This window comes from Simochromis diagramma, unplaced genomic scaffold (genome assembly GCF_900408965.1).
Source record: "Simochromis diagramma unplaced genomic scaffold, fSimDia1.1 OVJJ01000596.1, whole genome shotgun sequence".
In the NCBI taxonomy this organism is placed as follows: Eukaryota; Metazoa; Chordata; class Actinopteri; order Cichliformes; family Cichlidae; genus Simochromis; species Simochromis diagramma.
In genome coordinates this window covers 22,415,765-22,432,773 of record NW_024387245.1, presented here as the reverse complement: position 1 = coordinate 22,432,773, position 17,009 = coordinate 22,415,765, and the positions used below count along the sequence as shown (strand labels likewise).

At 39.2% G+C, this 17,009-nt stretch overlaps 1 protein-coding gene and 1 pseudogene across 1 annotated transcript; one reads left to right on the top strand and one right to left on the bottom strand.

The window, feature by feature from the left end:
* Window positions 1-621: 621 nt before the first annotated feature.
* On the top strand, window positions 622-2,607 carry LOC120714469 (annotated as a pseudogene).
* Window positions 2,608-13,900: 11,293 nt separating this feature from the next.
* LOC120714499 (tripartite motif-containing protein 16-like) lies at window positions 13,901-16,566 on the bottom strand. The gene has a single exon (XM_040000752.1). It carries the CDS (start codon window positions 15,956-15,958, stop codon window positions 14,258-14,260), a length of 1,701 nt encoding a protein of 566 aa, XP_039856686.1. The 5' UTR covers window positions 15,959-16,566; the 3' UTR covers window positions 13,901-14,257.
* Window positions 16,567-17,009: the final 443 nt, after the last annotated feature.

Here is a 17,009-nt window from a genome sequence, read left to right as displayed (position 1 = left end):
TCACTTACCTACAGTGACTTTATATTGCGTTGTATATATTATTAATATTAATATATTTAAAAATATATCATGCACATACAATTTGATGACACAGGAGGAAAAAAACTGTGGTTCAGTGTCTTGCCCAAGGACACTTCAGCATGTGGACTCTCTCTACAGTCTCTATGATGTGCAGGCGTGCACACCAAATGCAAATCCACCCTCTCTATTCGTATTTCTATATCTGTCTCCATTTCTCTCTGTGCTTTTCTCTCTGTCTCTGTCTTTCAGAAGGGAACCTGATTATCTTTAGGTACTTGTTAAACAAGTCTCCCAGTGAGACACAAAGAAAAAAGTCAGAGGTGAAAAAGAGATAAATAAATGCAGATAAAGATAAGTGGCAGTCGAGAACCAGATCACTCTTAAACACCAGCTTAAATCTGTTTTATGTTCTTGTAAAAATGATTGTGGTTAATTACAGTGAGTGTTTTTGTTTTTTACCCAAGATATTATGTCGTTATAGAGGCAAAATCATGATACATCATGAATCATTTTCACGTTTTAGTTGTAATAATTATATATTTCTTGTTTATTTTAGTTCTCATGTGCAAGTCTAAGTCAAAATCCTCAGCATTTGCCAATTACAGCTTCTTAAGTTATATAGATATTTTTAATATTCTACTTCTCAGAAATAATTTACGATTTCCAGCTGTGAATTCCATCTTTACATTTTTTAACATTATATACTAGATGGAACTTGATGAAATGACCAATATAGATATACGCCCAGTGGCAGAATATCTTGTAGTTATGTTTTACTCCCCTCTGGTGGCCAAATTAAACACGAGGGTGCATATTTAATTAATACTTTAATTTGTTGCTGATTAAAGTATTTTAGAGTTCATTTGGTGTTAAAATGACACTAGATGATCAATAATTCTTTTTAACTGCATAAAAATGAATGAAAGGTTTAATGAACCTGCCGCACAAAATGAAAACAGTATATATATGATAAACACAAATCATGCTGCTTTTAAATCTATTATGTATAAAATAAAATGACCTAAAAAAAACCCCAAACAGTCGTTTTAGTTGCTAAGTCGTTTGGTTACTTCAGGGTTAATCTGCCTGATCACGTCTCAGTTGCTACCTGTCAACTTTTGTGGGAGTCTGAATCCTTCCTCCTCCGCTCAGAACTATTCATACTCTGAGAGGGGAAATGGCTGATCAAGGAGTTCAGATTGATGGCGACAAACTTTGCTGTTCAATCTGTTTGGATCTACTGAATGATCCTGTGACTATTCCCTGTGGACACAGCTACTGCAGGGACTGTATTAAAATTCACTGGGATGGACAGGATCAGAAGCACATCCACAGCTGTCCTCAGTGCAGACAGACCTTCATACCGAGGCCTGTCCTGAAGAAAAGCACCATGTTAGCAGAGTTGGTGGAGGAGCTGAAAAAGACTGGACTATGCTGTTCCTGCTGATCACTGCTATGCTGGACCTGGAGATGTGGCCTGTGATGTCTGCAGTGGGAGAAAGCTTAAAGCCATCAAATCCTGTCTACAGTATCTGGTCTCTTACTGTGAGCAACATCTCCAGCCTCATCATAATGTAGACGCATTAAAGAAACACAAACTGGTCGACCCCTCCGAGAAGCTTCAGGATACCATCTGCTCTCGCCACAATGAGGTAATGAAGATTTTCTGCCGCACTGATAACAGATGTATCTGTTATACCTGCTCCATAGATGAGCATAAAGCCCACGAGACAGTCCCAGCATCAGCTTAAAAGACTCAAAGACAGAAAGACCTCGATCCATGTCGTGAAAAAATTCAACAAAGAATCGAGAATAGAAAAAAAGACGTGAATTTGCATAAGCAGGAAGTGGAAGCCATCAATCAGTCCGCTGATAAAGCTGTGAGGGACACTGAGAAAATATTCAGTGAGCTGATTCTCCTCATTGAGAAAAGAAGCTCTGATATGAAGCAACAGATCAGAGTCCAGCAGGAAACTGAAATAAATCAGGTCAACGAGCTTCTGGAAGAGCTCGAGGAGGAACTCAATGAGCTGAAAAGAAAAGATACTGAACTGGAGAAGCTCTCTCACACAGAGGATCACACCCAGTTTCTGAATATGTTTCCACTGCTCTCAGATCTCAATGAATCTTCAGAGTCACGATGTCCCACAGCCCATCCTTTGCTGTATTTTGGGGATGTGCCGGCTGCTGTGTCAGAGGTGAAAGATAAGCTACAGGGCATTCTTCAGAGGGGATGGCAAAAAGTTTTCGCGGACAGTGATTAATGTGGATGTGTTGGTACCACAACCAGAGCCCAAAACCAGAGCTGAATTCTTAAAGTTTTCAACTCAGCTCACACTGGATCCAGACACTGTAAACACGAGGATGTTATTATCTGAAGAGAACAGAAGGGCAACATTTGTTAGTAAAAAACAGGCATATCCTGGTCACCGTGAAAGATTCATGAACAGGTCTCAGGTCCCGAGCAGAGAAAGTCTGACTGGACGTCACTACTGGGAGGTAGAGTGGAGCGGGTTTGGTATTTACATAGCAGTCGCATACAAAAGCATTATGAGAACAGGAGATGAAAGTGAATTTGGAAATAATGATAAGTCCTGGGCGTTAAGGTGTTCTTCCAGTCACTATGAATTAAGTCATAAAAGAGTATGTGAATGGTTTTCAGGTCCTCAGTCCTCCAGAATAGGAGTGTACCTGGGTCACACAGCAGGTGTTCTGTCTTTCTACAGCGTCTTTGACACCATGATTCTCCTCCACAGAGTCCAGGCCACATTCACTCAGCCGCTGTATGCTGGACTTAGAGCTTATCATTTCTTGGGTGCAGACTCGTCTGCTGTGTTTAGTGAGCTGGAGCAGATGGACACTGTTACAGAATGAAGAGTCAAATTACAGCATTTACATTTATGTTAGACTACTTTTAATTAACTGCTTTAGCCCACTTACAGTGAAAATTTAAAAAAAATCTAGTCATTGAACTGTGTAGCATGTTAACACTATTGGAAGTAAAAATAACTTGAACTCCAATTTCGAAAACATAACTTACTTTTTTCTTTTTCTTTTTTATAAAGCTCTGACTTGTATTATGAGTATGAGTCTGTGGTCTGGGAGAGAGTCCTGTCTGCAAAATATAGCATATAATGACCAATGCTGGGCAATTAATTATATAGTTACTTCTTCAAAAAAGTAACTCAGTTTGGCAAACAACAAAGTTTTTTGCAGCTATTTTTTTTCAATGCAGCCAAGGCATTTTTAAATAAACATTTTGTAGTGAAGTAGATTCTGGAGTAGGATTTTACATGATGTCCACAAACGCACCACTGACACCCACACCTTCCCAGCCGATAATTAGCAGGCTTATAAGAAACAGCTGCGCTTCACTACCAGAAGGAAGCATTTGGCAGTCTTGTCCATCCAAGGTGGCTGAGAGCATTAGGCAGTTAAGCGCTGCAGATCTCTTAAGGAAAGCTACTCAGTTTAGTATTGCCCTTTAGAGAGTGGTTTGCACTATACTGCTGCTGTCTTGTCAATTATGTGATGCTTTTATATATATATTTTTTTATATAACAGTACTTTGGGGTGTAATTGTTTTATGTAGATCTTTTATTAATGTGTGTAACGTTTTATGCTTTGTTTTATTGCTTTAGTGGAGGTGCGGCCGCTTGCTGAGGGGCTAGGCACGTGAGGTGGAATCCCCTTCCCGATGCATGCGAGTGTACACACCGGGCATAGGTAGATTGCACCATTTAGAGTTTAGTGTGAGTGACAGTGAGGTCTGCAGTGAAGTTACACGGGTGAGTAATTGGTGGCACCCTTGGGCACTCCTCCTTGTAGGTTGCCTCCTCAAGTGGCCGGTCTCCACTATTTTGTTTAGTTATTCTTTTATCATGCTGTGATTGTTTTAGGGTAGCATCGTGGTAGGGAGTCTGGTCATTTTAATCATCGTTTGTTAATAAAGTGTTTTAATTAACTATTTTGCCGTCTCAACCCTGCTACCCTAGGTGCCTTCCTGGTTTTATAGTTATGTTTTTAGTAGTTCCTCTTAATAAATTTTGATTTGTAAACTTCCTTTGTCTCAACTCTGCCGTTAATAACGAGTCTGTGGGCTTTGGTAGCCAGTGCAATACGTACATTGGCTAGAGAAATATTTCCTGGGGCATAACGACCTCCCCCAGGTGGCGTTGTCAATATCTTAGTTACCGTCCCCGGTTATTCCTCATCGCGACACCACAATCTCAAACTATTTACAGAACAATCAGCTGTTCTGCATCAAATTTGATACCACACAAATTATTTGTGCCACTCCAAAAAATAATTTCTCTCCACTATGAGATAAAGGAGAACAACAGCCTGATACCTGCAGGCCTGACAACAGGAGATGTATCACTGCTGTAACACCTGTAACATTCAGCAGTCGCCTCATTGTTCTGACACACACAACAAAACTATTGACTACACTACACACTAACTACACAAGATTTGCGCTAAACGTCTCAAATCTCTCACATCTCAAAGCACCGCCGTCACTCCTAAAACTTCCCCCCGTTTCTTAACAACTAGATGCCACGTTGCCATATCATTTTTTGATTGGTCGACATGGTACTTTTTTTTAGACGAAAGGGAGAGGGGGGTGGAGTTTGTTTTTGCTCACAGGCGGAGAGTGCTTTCGAGCCTTTTTTCTTATAAAACGCTGTTTTTACCATTTCTTCCCACAGTAAATATAAACAACGATAGTAAGGAAAGAAAACCAAACAGTGCAGATATATATATTTTTTTATCATAACTCTGGTTTTACGTGGCCTATCAACACAATTTAAAAACTGGTATAAAGTCCACAGTTTTTCCGTCTATTGTTCCGTCTGTCCTGCTCACATCTCCAATGGTTGTACACGTTGTCATTAACGTGGCTTCACTCCACATCAGCCACGCCGCTTTGCTAGCTAAAACACAGGTGTCGGCACATAAGGACGCTGTCATCGGCTGTCAACGACGTTGATTAGCTGCGTATATACGAATGTAAATCGCATTATTGGCTGGACTATGGGATAAGGTGGCATCGTTCTAATCCCATACGGGAGCAGCCAGTCACTCACTGACTTAACACTGCAAAACAGAATCGTTAAAGTATTAATTTTAATTTCAATTCAGGTTAGATTTAGATTTTTTTTGTGCGCAACGCAGATTTTCTGTGCGCAGAGACCGTGCCAGCAGTGCGCAATTACGCACGTGCTCAGCTTAGAGTGAACATTGTTCGTCATTAATTCATGCAGTCATAAGCAGTCATGCATGACTTCAGCATGACTTAAGTATATGATTTGCATTCTTAATATAAAGTGCTATTATTTATTAATCCAGCGGAAAAGTTTGGGAAAATCATGGACAGGTCACCAGTCTATCACAGGGCAAACACAGAGATAACCATTCATACTCATGTTCACAAGGCAACAGAATTGCCAGTTAACTTAGCACATATGTTTTTGGAAAGAGGGAAGAAGAAGAAGCCAGCGTATTAAGAGAAAACATGGATGCTTCACATAGAAAGGCCCCAGCAGAGCAGTGGAGCACAGAGCACCTTTTTTTTTAGACGGCAATTTCATTTTTATCAGTATAGGAGGAACATAGGCATGCAAACATGCACATGAAGGTGACGTGATGCCCTGTAATAAAAATAGTTTCACATGACTGCATACCAGAGAATAATTGGTTGTCTGTAAGACATTTAAATGTGCACCATTGTGTAACCAAGGGCTGAAGAAGATCACTAACTTGTAAATTTGGTTGTGAATGAAGCTGTTGAACCTGTGGAAAACCCCAAGGACACAAAAAGTACATAATGGGAAGTTGACACTAAAAGTTACCTGTTAGGTAACTTTCTTGTACAACTAAACCCGCTTGTACAGATTTAATAACCTACCTTCTTTCAGTCATTTTCCTAAATGTGCTACTGCATGGTAGCCAACACTGGTAAACTACAGAGACACCTAATGCTAATTACTACTAAGTCATTTATGCTAAGGAACAGGTAGCTTTCTTTGTTATAATCACTTTGAGGTGAGCCTGTTAACTGATGTGAAAATGTAATGTTGGTTTGTCTGTTATATATATATATATATATATATATATATACACATACATACATACATACATACATATATATATACACCTCTGGACATTAATAATTAATATGCGGAAAATTAATGAAGGACATTCTCCATTTAATTTGCTTAAATGCAACTGCATATTTTAATGCCTGATTATTTTAAACATATCTCCAGTAAATGGTTGCCATAATAATTTGTATGTAAACATAGCCCTTTGTACAAAATAACCTTGGATGTACAGTTTATTAGATTTGACAGCACCCTCAAGTGGTCAGATTAGTTATGACAGAAGCAGAGATGAGGAAACATACTCAACATTTTCTAACACTGCTGTTACATAATATTAACCATGTCCATGTATAGTTGTTGTTTTGTTTTCTAGTTCTACTAGATTACAGATTACTAGATTTCTAGTTGTTTGCCAGTTCTACTAGTGAATGTCACAGTTGCTGCAAAAAAGCTACCAAAGGCAGACTGCAGTGTAAATGCTGAGTGACACACCTGCTGTCAGACCTGCAGGTTGATCCCTGTGCTGTTGTCATCTGTGTTATAGTGGACACAAACTATTTTTTTTTGGAGTTGTATAAATAATTTGTGTGCCTTCTTTTTTGATGCAGAACACCTGATTGTTCTGTAAATAGTTTTATATAAAAAATGTCTAAGCCTTGGCTGCATTTTTAGGTAGATAGTACCATATAACTATGTTGTTTGCAAAACTTGTGCATAGTTTTAAAAAATGTAAAATTTCTATTTGCATTTCAAGTTATGAAAATGATTCGTTAAACATGCCTGTGGTTTTTACGGTCAAAAATATCACTTTCTCCTCGTACTTTAAATTTTGTCTGAATTTAGATAAATTGTGCTGATACAGTATGTCAAAATGAGAAAATAACAGATTAGCAAGATAAACAGTTTTTAAAGGTGAAATGTAGATGCCAAATCAAAAGTAGTCAGAAAGTCGGCCAATTATACCCTGGACCCCAGAGGGTTAAACGCTAAAAGCAAAGTTGTCACCAAGTACTGTTTCTATTTGTGTGTATTGCTGCAGCTTCTTTGAGTATTAACTTGGTGCCTTTGGGTGAAATAATGGTAAAATGACTGATCCATATGGTCACAGAGAATAGCCACTTGTTTCTGTGCTAACAAAGTTCCCCGGCTTTCATTCAAACTGTGTTTATCGTCAGCACCTATTAAACTACTTAAACATTATAAATGTCTTCAAGCTCACACTGAGGCCTGTGAGACACTATCAGCCACTGAGACAGTAGACACATTTATATGTGTATTTGTATATGAATATTTCATACTTTAATGCTGCCTGTTTATCTAAGGGAGATAAACAAAATACATTGGAATTGTATACATAATAATATCATAGATGATAAATTCAATAGATTTTAAGTAGATGCTTGTGCATTCTTAAAGTCTTATATGTTGAATTGAACTATGTGATCTGTTCAAGCCTCTCCCAATCAGTGCTGTTCTCCATGCCTGTCTGACTGTACATGATGTTATTAGCGCAAAAACTAAAGGTGATCATTTAGGACTTCAGCAATAATACAGACAGCAATGTACAGGGTGGTCCATTTATATGGATACACCGTAATAACATGGGAATGGTTGGTGATATTAAAGTCCTGTTTGTGGCACATTAGTATATGTGAGGGGGCAAACTCCTCAAGATGGGTGGTGACCATGGTGGCCATTTAGAAGTCGGCCATCTTGGATACAACTTTTGTTTTTTCAATAGGAAGAGGGCCATGTGACACATCAAACTTATTGGTAATGTCACAAGAAAAACAATGGTGTGCTTGGTTTCAACGTAACTTTATTCTTTCATGAGTTATTTACAAGTTTCTGACCACTTATAAAATGTGTTCAGTGTGCTGCCCATTGTGTTGGATTGTCAATGCAACCCTCTTCTCCCACTCTTCACACACTGATAGCAACACCGCAGGGGAAATGCCAGCACAGGCATCCAGTATCCGTAGTTTCAGGTGCTGCACATCTCATATCTTCACACCACAGACAATTGCCTTCAGATGACCCCAAAGATAAAAGTCTAAGGGGGTCAGATCGGGAGACCTTGGGGACCATTCAACTGGCCCACGACAACCAATCCACTTTCCAGGAAACTGTTCATCTAGGAGTGCTCGGACCTGGCACCCATAATGTGGTGGTGCACCATCTTGCTGGAAAAACTCAGGGAACGTGCCAGCTTCAGTGCATAAAGAGGGAAACACATCATCATGTAGCAATTTCAAATATCCAGTGGCCTTGAGGTTTCCATTGATGAAGAATGGACCCACTATCGTTGTACCCCATATACCACACCAAACCATCACTTTTGTTGTTCCAACAGTCTTGGAGGGATCCATCCAATGTGGGTTAGTGTCAGACCAATAGCGGTGGTTTTGTTTGTTAACTTCACCATTCACATAAAAGTTTGCCTCATCACTGAACAAAATCTTCTGCGTGAACTGAGGGTCCTGTTCCAATTTTTGTTTTGCCCATTCTGCAAATTCTGTGCGCCGATCTGGGTCATCCTCGTTGAGATGCTGCAGTAGCTGGAATTTGTAAGGGTGCCATTTGTGAGTAGTGACATGCGGCGAGTGCTACGCTGTGGGTTCTTGCTACGCTGTGGGCTCTTGCTGAATGAAGCTAGGACAGCCACTGATGTTTCTTCATTAGTGACCGTTTTCATGCGTCCACATTTTGGCAAATCCAACACTGAACCAATTTCACGAAACTTAGCAAGCAGTTTGCTGACTGTAGCATGGGAGATGGGTGGTCTCGTAGGGTGTCTTGCACTGAAATCTGCTGCAATGACCCGGTTACTGCGTTCACCAGATATCAACACAATTTCGATCCGCTCCTCACGTGTTAACCTCTTTGACATGTCAATGGCTGTGAACAAAGAGAAACTTGTAAATAACTCATGAAAGAATAAAGTTACGTTGAAACCAAGCACACCATTGTTTTTCTTGTGTCATTACCAATAAGTTTGATGTGTCACATGGCCCTCTTCCCACTGAAAAAAACAAAAGTTGTATCCAAGATGGCCGACTTCTAAGTGGCCACCATGGTCACCACCCATCTTGAGGAGTTTGCCCCCTCACATATACTAATGTGCCACAAACAGGACTTTAATATCACCAACCATTCCCATGTTATTACGGTGTATCCATATAAATGGCCCACCCTGTAGTTGGCAATAAAACAGTTTTATTGGGAATTAACTTAAAAAACAAACAAACAACAAACAAACAAACATATGTCTCCTATTTTTTGTCACACAGGAAAGAAGCATCAATATCTGATGAGAAGACTTATTTATTTCTTTTTTGTTTGTTTTTTTCAACAGGAGAAGAATATCTCTGACAAGTTGATTTGTTCACATTTTCACATCTTAATTTTTAAGTGAAATGTGCATTTTGAGTTTATACACTTTGTATATAAGGCGACCGTTTCCTTTTGCAGTATTTTTGTGTGGTTCGTTTTTCTATGTCTTAACAAAAGGGGAACAAAGGTGTTTTTTCACATGGTCTCACTGAGGTGATGCGAATTGAAACATGCATCCTTTTCTTTTTGTGCGGGGGGGAATGTGCTGGAAAAGCTTGAAAAGGGACCTTGAAAGTGCTTAAAAAGTGCTTGAATTTGACCCTGAAAAAGGTGTATGAACCCTGAAGCTACATTTAATGAGGCACTGATATCACTAATACCAAAAAAAAGATAAAGACAATACAGATCCATCAAATTACAGACCAATAAGCTTATTGAATTTGGACTGCAAAATACTTACAAAAGTTTTAGCCTTAAGGTTACAGCGGGTTCTGGGTGTCATCATACATCCAAATCAGACTGGATTTATGAAAACACGCTCTTCCTCAGATAAAATTCGAAAGCTACTCCATTTGATGTGGCTGAGCCGGTCTAAAGATACTCCAATAGCAGCTTTCTCCTTAGATGAGGAGAAGGCTTTTGACAAAATTGAATGGAGCTTTCTTTTTTCAACCTTGTTCCGGTTCGGGTTTGGTCCACACTTTCTAAATTGGGTTAAAGTGCTATACAAAGAACCAAGAACCAAAGGCGGTGGTAATATCAAATGGTATGGTTTCACCCTTCTTTAGTTTGTCACCTGGAGCTTGTCAGGGCTATTCTTTAAGCCCCCTTTTGTTCTTAGTTTTTATAGAAACATTGTCAGTGAGTATCAGATCAAACAAGGAGAGTAAAGGTGTCATAGGTGGGCAGCAGGAACACAAACTCCTCCTCTATGCTGATGATATTCTTGCCATTATAACAGACCCACTTTTATCAGTGCCGCATTTAATGGACACCATAAAGGCGTTCTCTGAGGTGTCAGGTTATACTATTAACTGGGGAAAGTCTGAAGTAATGCCACTATCCCCACTATGCTATCCATACATGGTAGAAAAATTCAATTTTAAATGAGTGCCTAGAGGGATGAAGTATCTTGGGATTAGGCTAAGCCAAGATATGGAGGACCTACCCCCAACTTAATTTTGACCCAGTCCTTCTAAAAATAAAAACAAATATAGAAAAATGGGCCAAATTAAAAATCTCATTGTGGGGCAAAATAAATATTGTAAAAATTATTATAGCTCCCCAATTTAACTATGTAGTAATGATGTTACCAATTGCGATACCGCCCGGTTTCTTTAAACAGTATGAAGACTTAATTAAACAGTTTCTGTGGGATGGGAAAAGGGCAAGAATCAAGCTAAGTAAATTATATGCTCCTAGAGAGAAGGGTGGTTTAAGTTTACCCGATCCAAGATTATGTTCAGTCTCATTCGAGATGGCAAAATTGGTTAATTACTGGGGAAAAAAATCAAGCCAGACAGGAATGGCTAAGTATAGAGTCTGAAATTTATACTCCCTTCGATCCAAAAGGTATGTTGTCTCAAAGCTCCACTTCAACGAACCCAATGTTGTTTCACTCTACCCAGGTTTGGCTCAATATACATAGAATTCTTAAAATATCACCTCATGTGTAGTTTTACTCATCTCTTTGGAACAATCCAGCTATTCGTATAGGGAAAAAATTGTGTTTTGGAAATTGTGGCAGTCTCATGGCATAAATGTTATTAGCGACTTATTTAAAGATGGGGAATTTATGACCTATAGAGACCTTGTTCAAACATACAAATTGGAGGGGAAGGAAAATTTCTGGAGATATTTGCAAATTAGACATTGTGTGACGTTGAAGTTCAGAAGGGGACATGAAAATCTAGTTCTAAATTTTATAAATATGCCTCAGGAGCACCACACAGCATCATGTTTTTATAGGTTGGTAAATGATAATAGAAGTGGGGAATGTTCGAATAGTAAAACTTTGTGGCAGAAAGATTTAAATTCACCAATTCCAAATGAAAAATGGATGGGCATTTTGGCAGAAAATGGGATTTATGTTAAGGAGGCGAGGAGCAAATGCATACAATATAAAATTCTGCATAGATATTATCATACTCCAACAAGATTACACCGTATGAAGCTTATGCCTGATGATCTCTGTTGGAAATGTAAAATTGAGGCGGGGGACTTTCCAACATTGTTTTTGGGAATGTTCCCTTATAGCTCCTTTTTGGAAGGAAGTCGTCACACTTTTAAAAGGTTGGCCAGGATTAGAAGTGCCCTTAACTCCTGAATTGTGCTTGTTAGGAGACCGTTCTCATATTCCAAGAATTCATAATAATATTTTTACGGTTGTTATGGTTGGACTGGTAACTGCATCGAGGATTATCCTTAGGCACTGGAAGACTACAGTACGTCCTGAACTGAAAGACTGGATCAGAGCAATGGCAGAGACTGCTTCCTATGAGTCCATGCTGAATAAACTTAAAAATGATACAGAAGACAAAGATGAACATTGGGACTACTTTTGGAGCTATCTGAAGCAAACAGGAAATCATGACCATATTATCATAATCTGAAGGACTATTAACTGTGACCACAGGTCCAAATATTACTTTACCGTCAATTTTATCTTGGAACCCACTGTTAGTTAGTTTCTCTTTTCTTTCTTTTAGACTTGTAAGGGCAGGGGTGCACACCAGCAGTTTTCTTGTTTTGTTTTGTTTGTTTGTTTTTTGTTTTTTGTTTTGTTCTTTTGTTTTTCTCCCTCTTATACAGGTTTAAGTATATGATGCAAAATCAATAAAAAACTTAAATGTAAAAAAAAAAAAGATGATAAGTTCAGGCTCCATTGTATTGCTATGCGTTCGCCAAACAAGAAACCACTATGCTATGGAGCAACTAGAAGCATGAATAAAGAAAATGAAACAACAAAACTCCACTGGTTATTCAAAACATGGAACAAAATACTCATGGTTTTAAATAGAGATGGACCGATCCGATATTACGTATCGGTATCGGTCCGATACTGACCTAAATTACTGGATCGAATATCGGAGAAAAATAAAAAATGTAATCGATCCATTAAATATCACGAAAGCACCTCACAAAACTTGCAACACGCCGTAACTCACCTCAGAACGTTAGCACGTCGGAGCAGTATGCATCACGTGATAGAGCGGCTGTGGCATGTGGGACCTGTCGGTGGTCTGGATAGCATTTGGAGCTTCGCTAGCAACCCGGCATTTCATCTCCGACAAAGTTATCCCCGAGAGAAGTAAAGCAAGTGTGTAAGTCCATCTCTGAATCTTTGTAAAGCATTCCTGCGTTAAGCTTAACAAACGATATATGGAGCGACTGCCTCTTCTCGCTGCTACTTCAATCATGAAACTGCTTAATGATCAGCTGATCGGCTTTTCTGTTGCGAGTCCGTCTCTCTTGTTTGTTTTTGGCCCACTTTGCACCAGAAAGAGGAAACCAGTGGATAAACAACAGCAGCACGTTTAAGCTTGATCAGCTGTTGTTAGAATTTATTTAATATTACTTTCTACACCAGGATCCTTTTCTACAACGGCTGGTAACTGTGCAGGGGCGGATCTAGCAAAGTTTAGCCAGGGGGGCCGATAGGGCATTAACAGGGAAAAGGGGGCACAAAGACATACTTTTCTTTCTTATTCTCATTTAAAATGTCTAGCTTTTAATAAATAATTATCTGACACCCAAAGTTTTAATTTGATGTAAAATGAATAGAAGTCAATTACTGTATATAGTGACTGTTAAGTCTAATATACCCTAGTAAGCTATAGTACTTTTTCCTTTGGGAAGGTACCATCTGTGCAGTCTGCAATTTTGTTGAAGAAAGATGTTGAATCTATTTAATATTTTAATATATTGAAAAATAATTGATTTCTGTGCATTTTTCTTTCACATTGCATCAAATTAAGGTTGATTACGTTGATTAAGCATCATGAGGTGGAGCGTGAGGGGTGGTTCCCTATTTTTTATTTATTTTTGTTGTTGCTGGGAGTTGGAACCCTATTAGTTAGATTGTTTAATATTTACGCTAAGTACTCTTTAAAATACCAGAATAGGGAGGATGGTGTAGGTTTAAGTTTATTAGATTGATCAGTATTGCTGAACTATGAAATATTTTTTTTTACATACAGGTATAACAGAATAGCTTTAGTGTAGTTGTTGTTTTAAACTTGAGTATGAACTTACACAAAATGCAGCAAGATATTTTAAAAAACAGTTTTGTTGATTTAAAAAAACACTATATCGGATTCATATCGGCAGATATCCAAATTTATGATATCGGTATCGGACATAAAAAAGTGGTATCGTGCCATCTCTAGTTCTAAATAAACAGACACACATACTTCATTTAAGAAACACATTTTTAAAGCAAATTTATTTAATGATGGTGATCAACTTGTGGATACATTACTACAACATTTTATGAAAATATTTACGAGTTAAAAATGGAACAAAATAAAATGAACTGCATTTCATCAATGAAAAACTGTAATGATGAGCAAAATATTGTTTAAAAGATACAGAAAATGAAATTTAAATTTTTCAATTTAAAATCTGTGGTCAAAGCATGACATTTTTGTTAATTATTTTATTGCATGCAAATGTATTTTGTCCATATCCTCTTTAACATTTCAGGGTGCAACCTAACAAGGGCTATATATTTAATTAAAAAAAAAAAAAAAACGCACAAGAAAAGCACAAAGTAATTACTTGATTCTCCCTACTCAAACTCAGACAAACACAGCAGAGGAGTCTGATCCTAAGAAGTGACTTGCCCTCAGTCCAACGTAGAGCGGCTGATTGAATGTGGTCTGGACTCTGTGAAGGAGAGTCATGGTGCCAGAGACACTATAGAAGGACAGAATACCTGCTTTGTGATCCAGGTACACTCCGATTTTGGAAGACACAGGGCCTGTAAACCTATAACAATTTTTTCCATGACTGAGTGAATAATTACTACTGTAACAGTCTAATGCCCAAGACTCACTATTGTTTCCAAATTCACTTTCATCTCCCGTTCTGCTTATGCTTTTGTATGCGACTGCTATGTAAATACCAAACCCACTCCACTCTACCTCCCAGTAATGACGTCCAGTCAGACTTTCTTTGCTCAGGACCTGAGACCTGTTCATGAATCTTTCAGGGTGACCTGGATATGCCTGTTTTTTACTCACAAATGTTGCCCTTCTGTTCTCTTCAGATAATAACATCCTCGTGTTTACAGTGTCTGGATCCAGTGTGAGCTGAGTTGAAAACTTTAAGAATTCAGCTCTGGTTTGTGGCTCTGGTTGAGGTAGCAACACGTCTACATCAGTCACTGTGCGGGAAACTTTTTGCCATCCTTCCTGAAGATCATCCTGCAGTTTATTTTTCACCTCTAATACAGCAGCCGGCACATCATCAAAGTACAGCAGAGGATGACGTTTAGTAAAAGGTATCTCTGTAGAGTCAGTAAAATTTGAGAACAAAGGGAACATGTGTAGAAACTGAGTGTGATCCTCTGTGTGAGAGAGCTGTTCCAGTTCAGCATGTTTTCTTTTTAGTTCACTGAGCTCTTCCTGCAGTTTTTCCACAACCTGTTTAGCTCGTTTTACTTCAGTTCTCTGTTGGCATCTGATCTGTTGCTGGATATCAGAATTTTTTTCTTTGATGTGAAAGAAAATTTGTTCAAATGTCTTCTCAGTGTCCCTCACAGCTTTATCAGCAGACTGATTAATGGCCTGCATTTCCTGCAGAAACACCTTAACATGTTCTTCTCTGTCCTGAATTCTTATTCGAAAATTTTCCAGACACGGCTTCAGCTCTTTCTGCTTTTCAGTTCTTTCTGTTGAAGCTGGGACTGTGTCGTGGCCTTTATGTTCACCCATGGAGCACAAATAACAGATACACTGCTGATCCGTGCGACAGAAAATCTTCATTACCTCATTGTGGTGAGAGCACATGTTCTCCTGAAGCTTCTTGAATGGGTTGACCAGTTTGTGTTTCTTCAATCCATCTACATTATGATGAGGCTGTAGATGGCGCTCACAATAAGAGACCACACAGTGCAGACACGACTTGAAGGCTTTCAGTTTTCTCCCACTACAAACATCACAGGCCACATCTTCAGGTCCAGCATAGCAGTGATCAGCAGGAACAGCATACAGTCCAGTCTGCTTCACTTCCTCCACTAACTCTGCTAACATGGTGTTTTTCACCAGAGCAGGCCTTGGTATGAAGGTCTGTCTGCACTGAGGACAGCTGTGGATGTGCTTCTGATCCTGTCCATCCCAGTGAATTTTAATACAGTCCCTGCAGTAGCTGTGTCCACAGGGAATAGTCACAGGATCATTCAGTAGATCCAAACAGATCGCACAGCAGAGTTTGTCACCAGCAATTTTAAATCCTTTCTGTGTCATTTCTCCCCATAGACAAAGTGTCAGTGAATGCATGTGAATGTTTTACAGTTTTGACAGAGAGCAAAAGAAGGAGGGGTTTACACATTCTAATAGATTCCAGAAACAGGATCAGCAGGTTTGAATGACCTAATATGTGTTAAGTGCATTGCTATGCATTCCTGCCTCAGTAACTGGAAACGCCTGAGAAATCATCTTCCACCAAAAACAAGAGGAAGCTTTTCTTATATTTTATTTAGGTTATTGTAATTGCATCCATATATCATAATAATATATTTGAGAATGCTTTGGTACTCTCTTGCCCTCCTCATGTTACTATTATCATTATTATTATGACAGTGATTGAAATGCACCTAATTTCAAACACCAAATAATATTTACCAGGTGAGCATTTTCCTTTTGGTTTGAAGTCTAAGACATGTATAAATGTTACATATTTGTGAAGACTAACATTGTTTAAGTATGTCAGGGCATCGCAGCAATACACAGTTAGCCCCGTAGAATCAGCTAATGTCGGATGTCGGAGTGGAGGATCCCATCCTGTACCTCCTACAGAGAGGCCACTCACACCTGAAAAAGGGAAAAGGCACGGTCAGGATCCTGTTTCTTGACTTTTTGAGTGCCTTTAATGCAATCCGGCCCCGTCTACTAAAAACTAAAAACTAAACAGGATCCAGGTGGACCCCTGCCTGGTCGCTTGGATCTCCGACCACCTCACTGACAGACCACAGTACGTCAGGCTGAAGGTCATCACATCTGACACTGTGGTCAGCAGCACAGGGGCACCACAGGGAACTGTGCTTTCCCCTCTTCTCTTCACCCTGTACACCTCTGACTTCTGCTATAACTCTGAATTATGCCATATTCTGAAGTTTGTGGACGACACGGCCATCATGGGGTGTATCTGGGATGACCAGGAAGACGAGTACAGGAGTCTGGCGAGGAACTTTGTCACATGGAGTCACTCAAACCACCTGCAGCTCAACACCTCAGAGACCAAGAAACTGGTTGTGGACTTCGGGAGGTCCAGACTAGTTCGGATAGAGGGAGAGGAGGTGGAGGTGGTCAACAAATACGAGTACCTCGG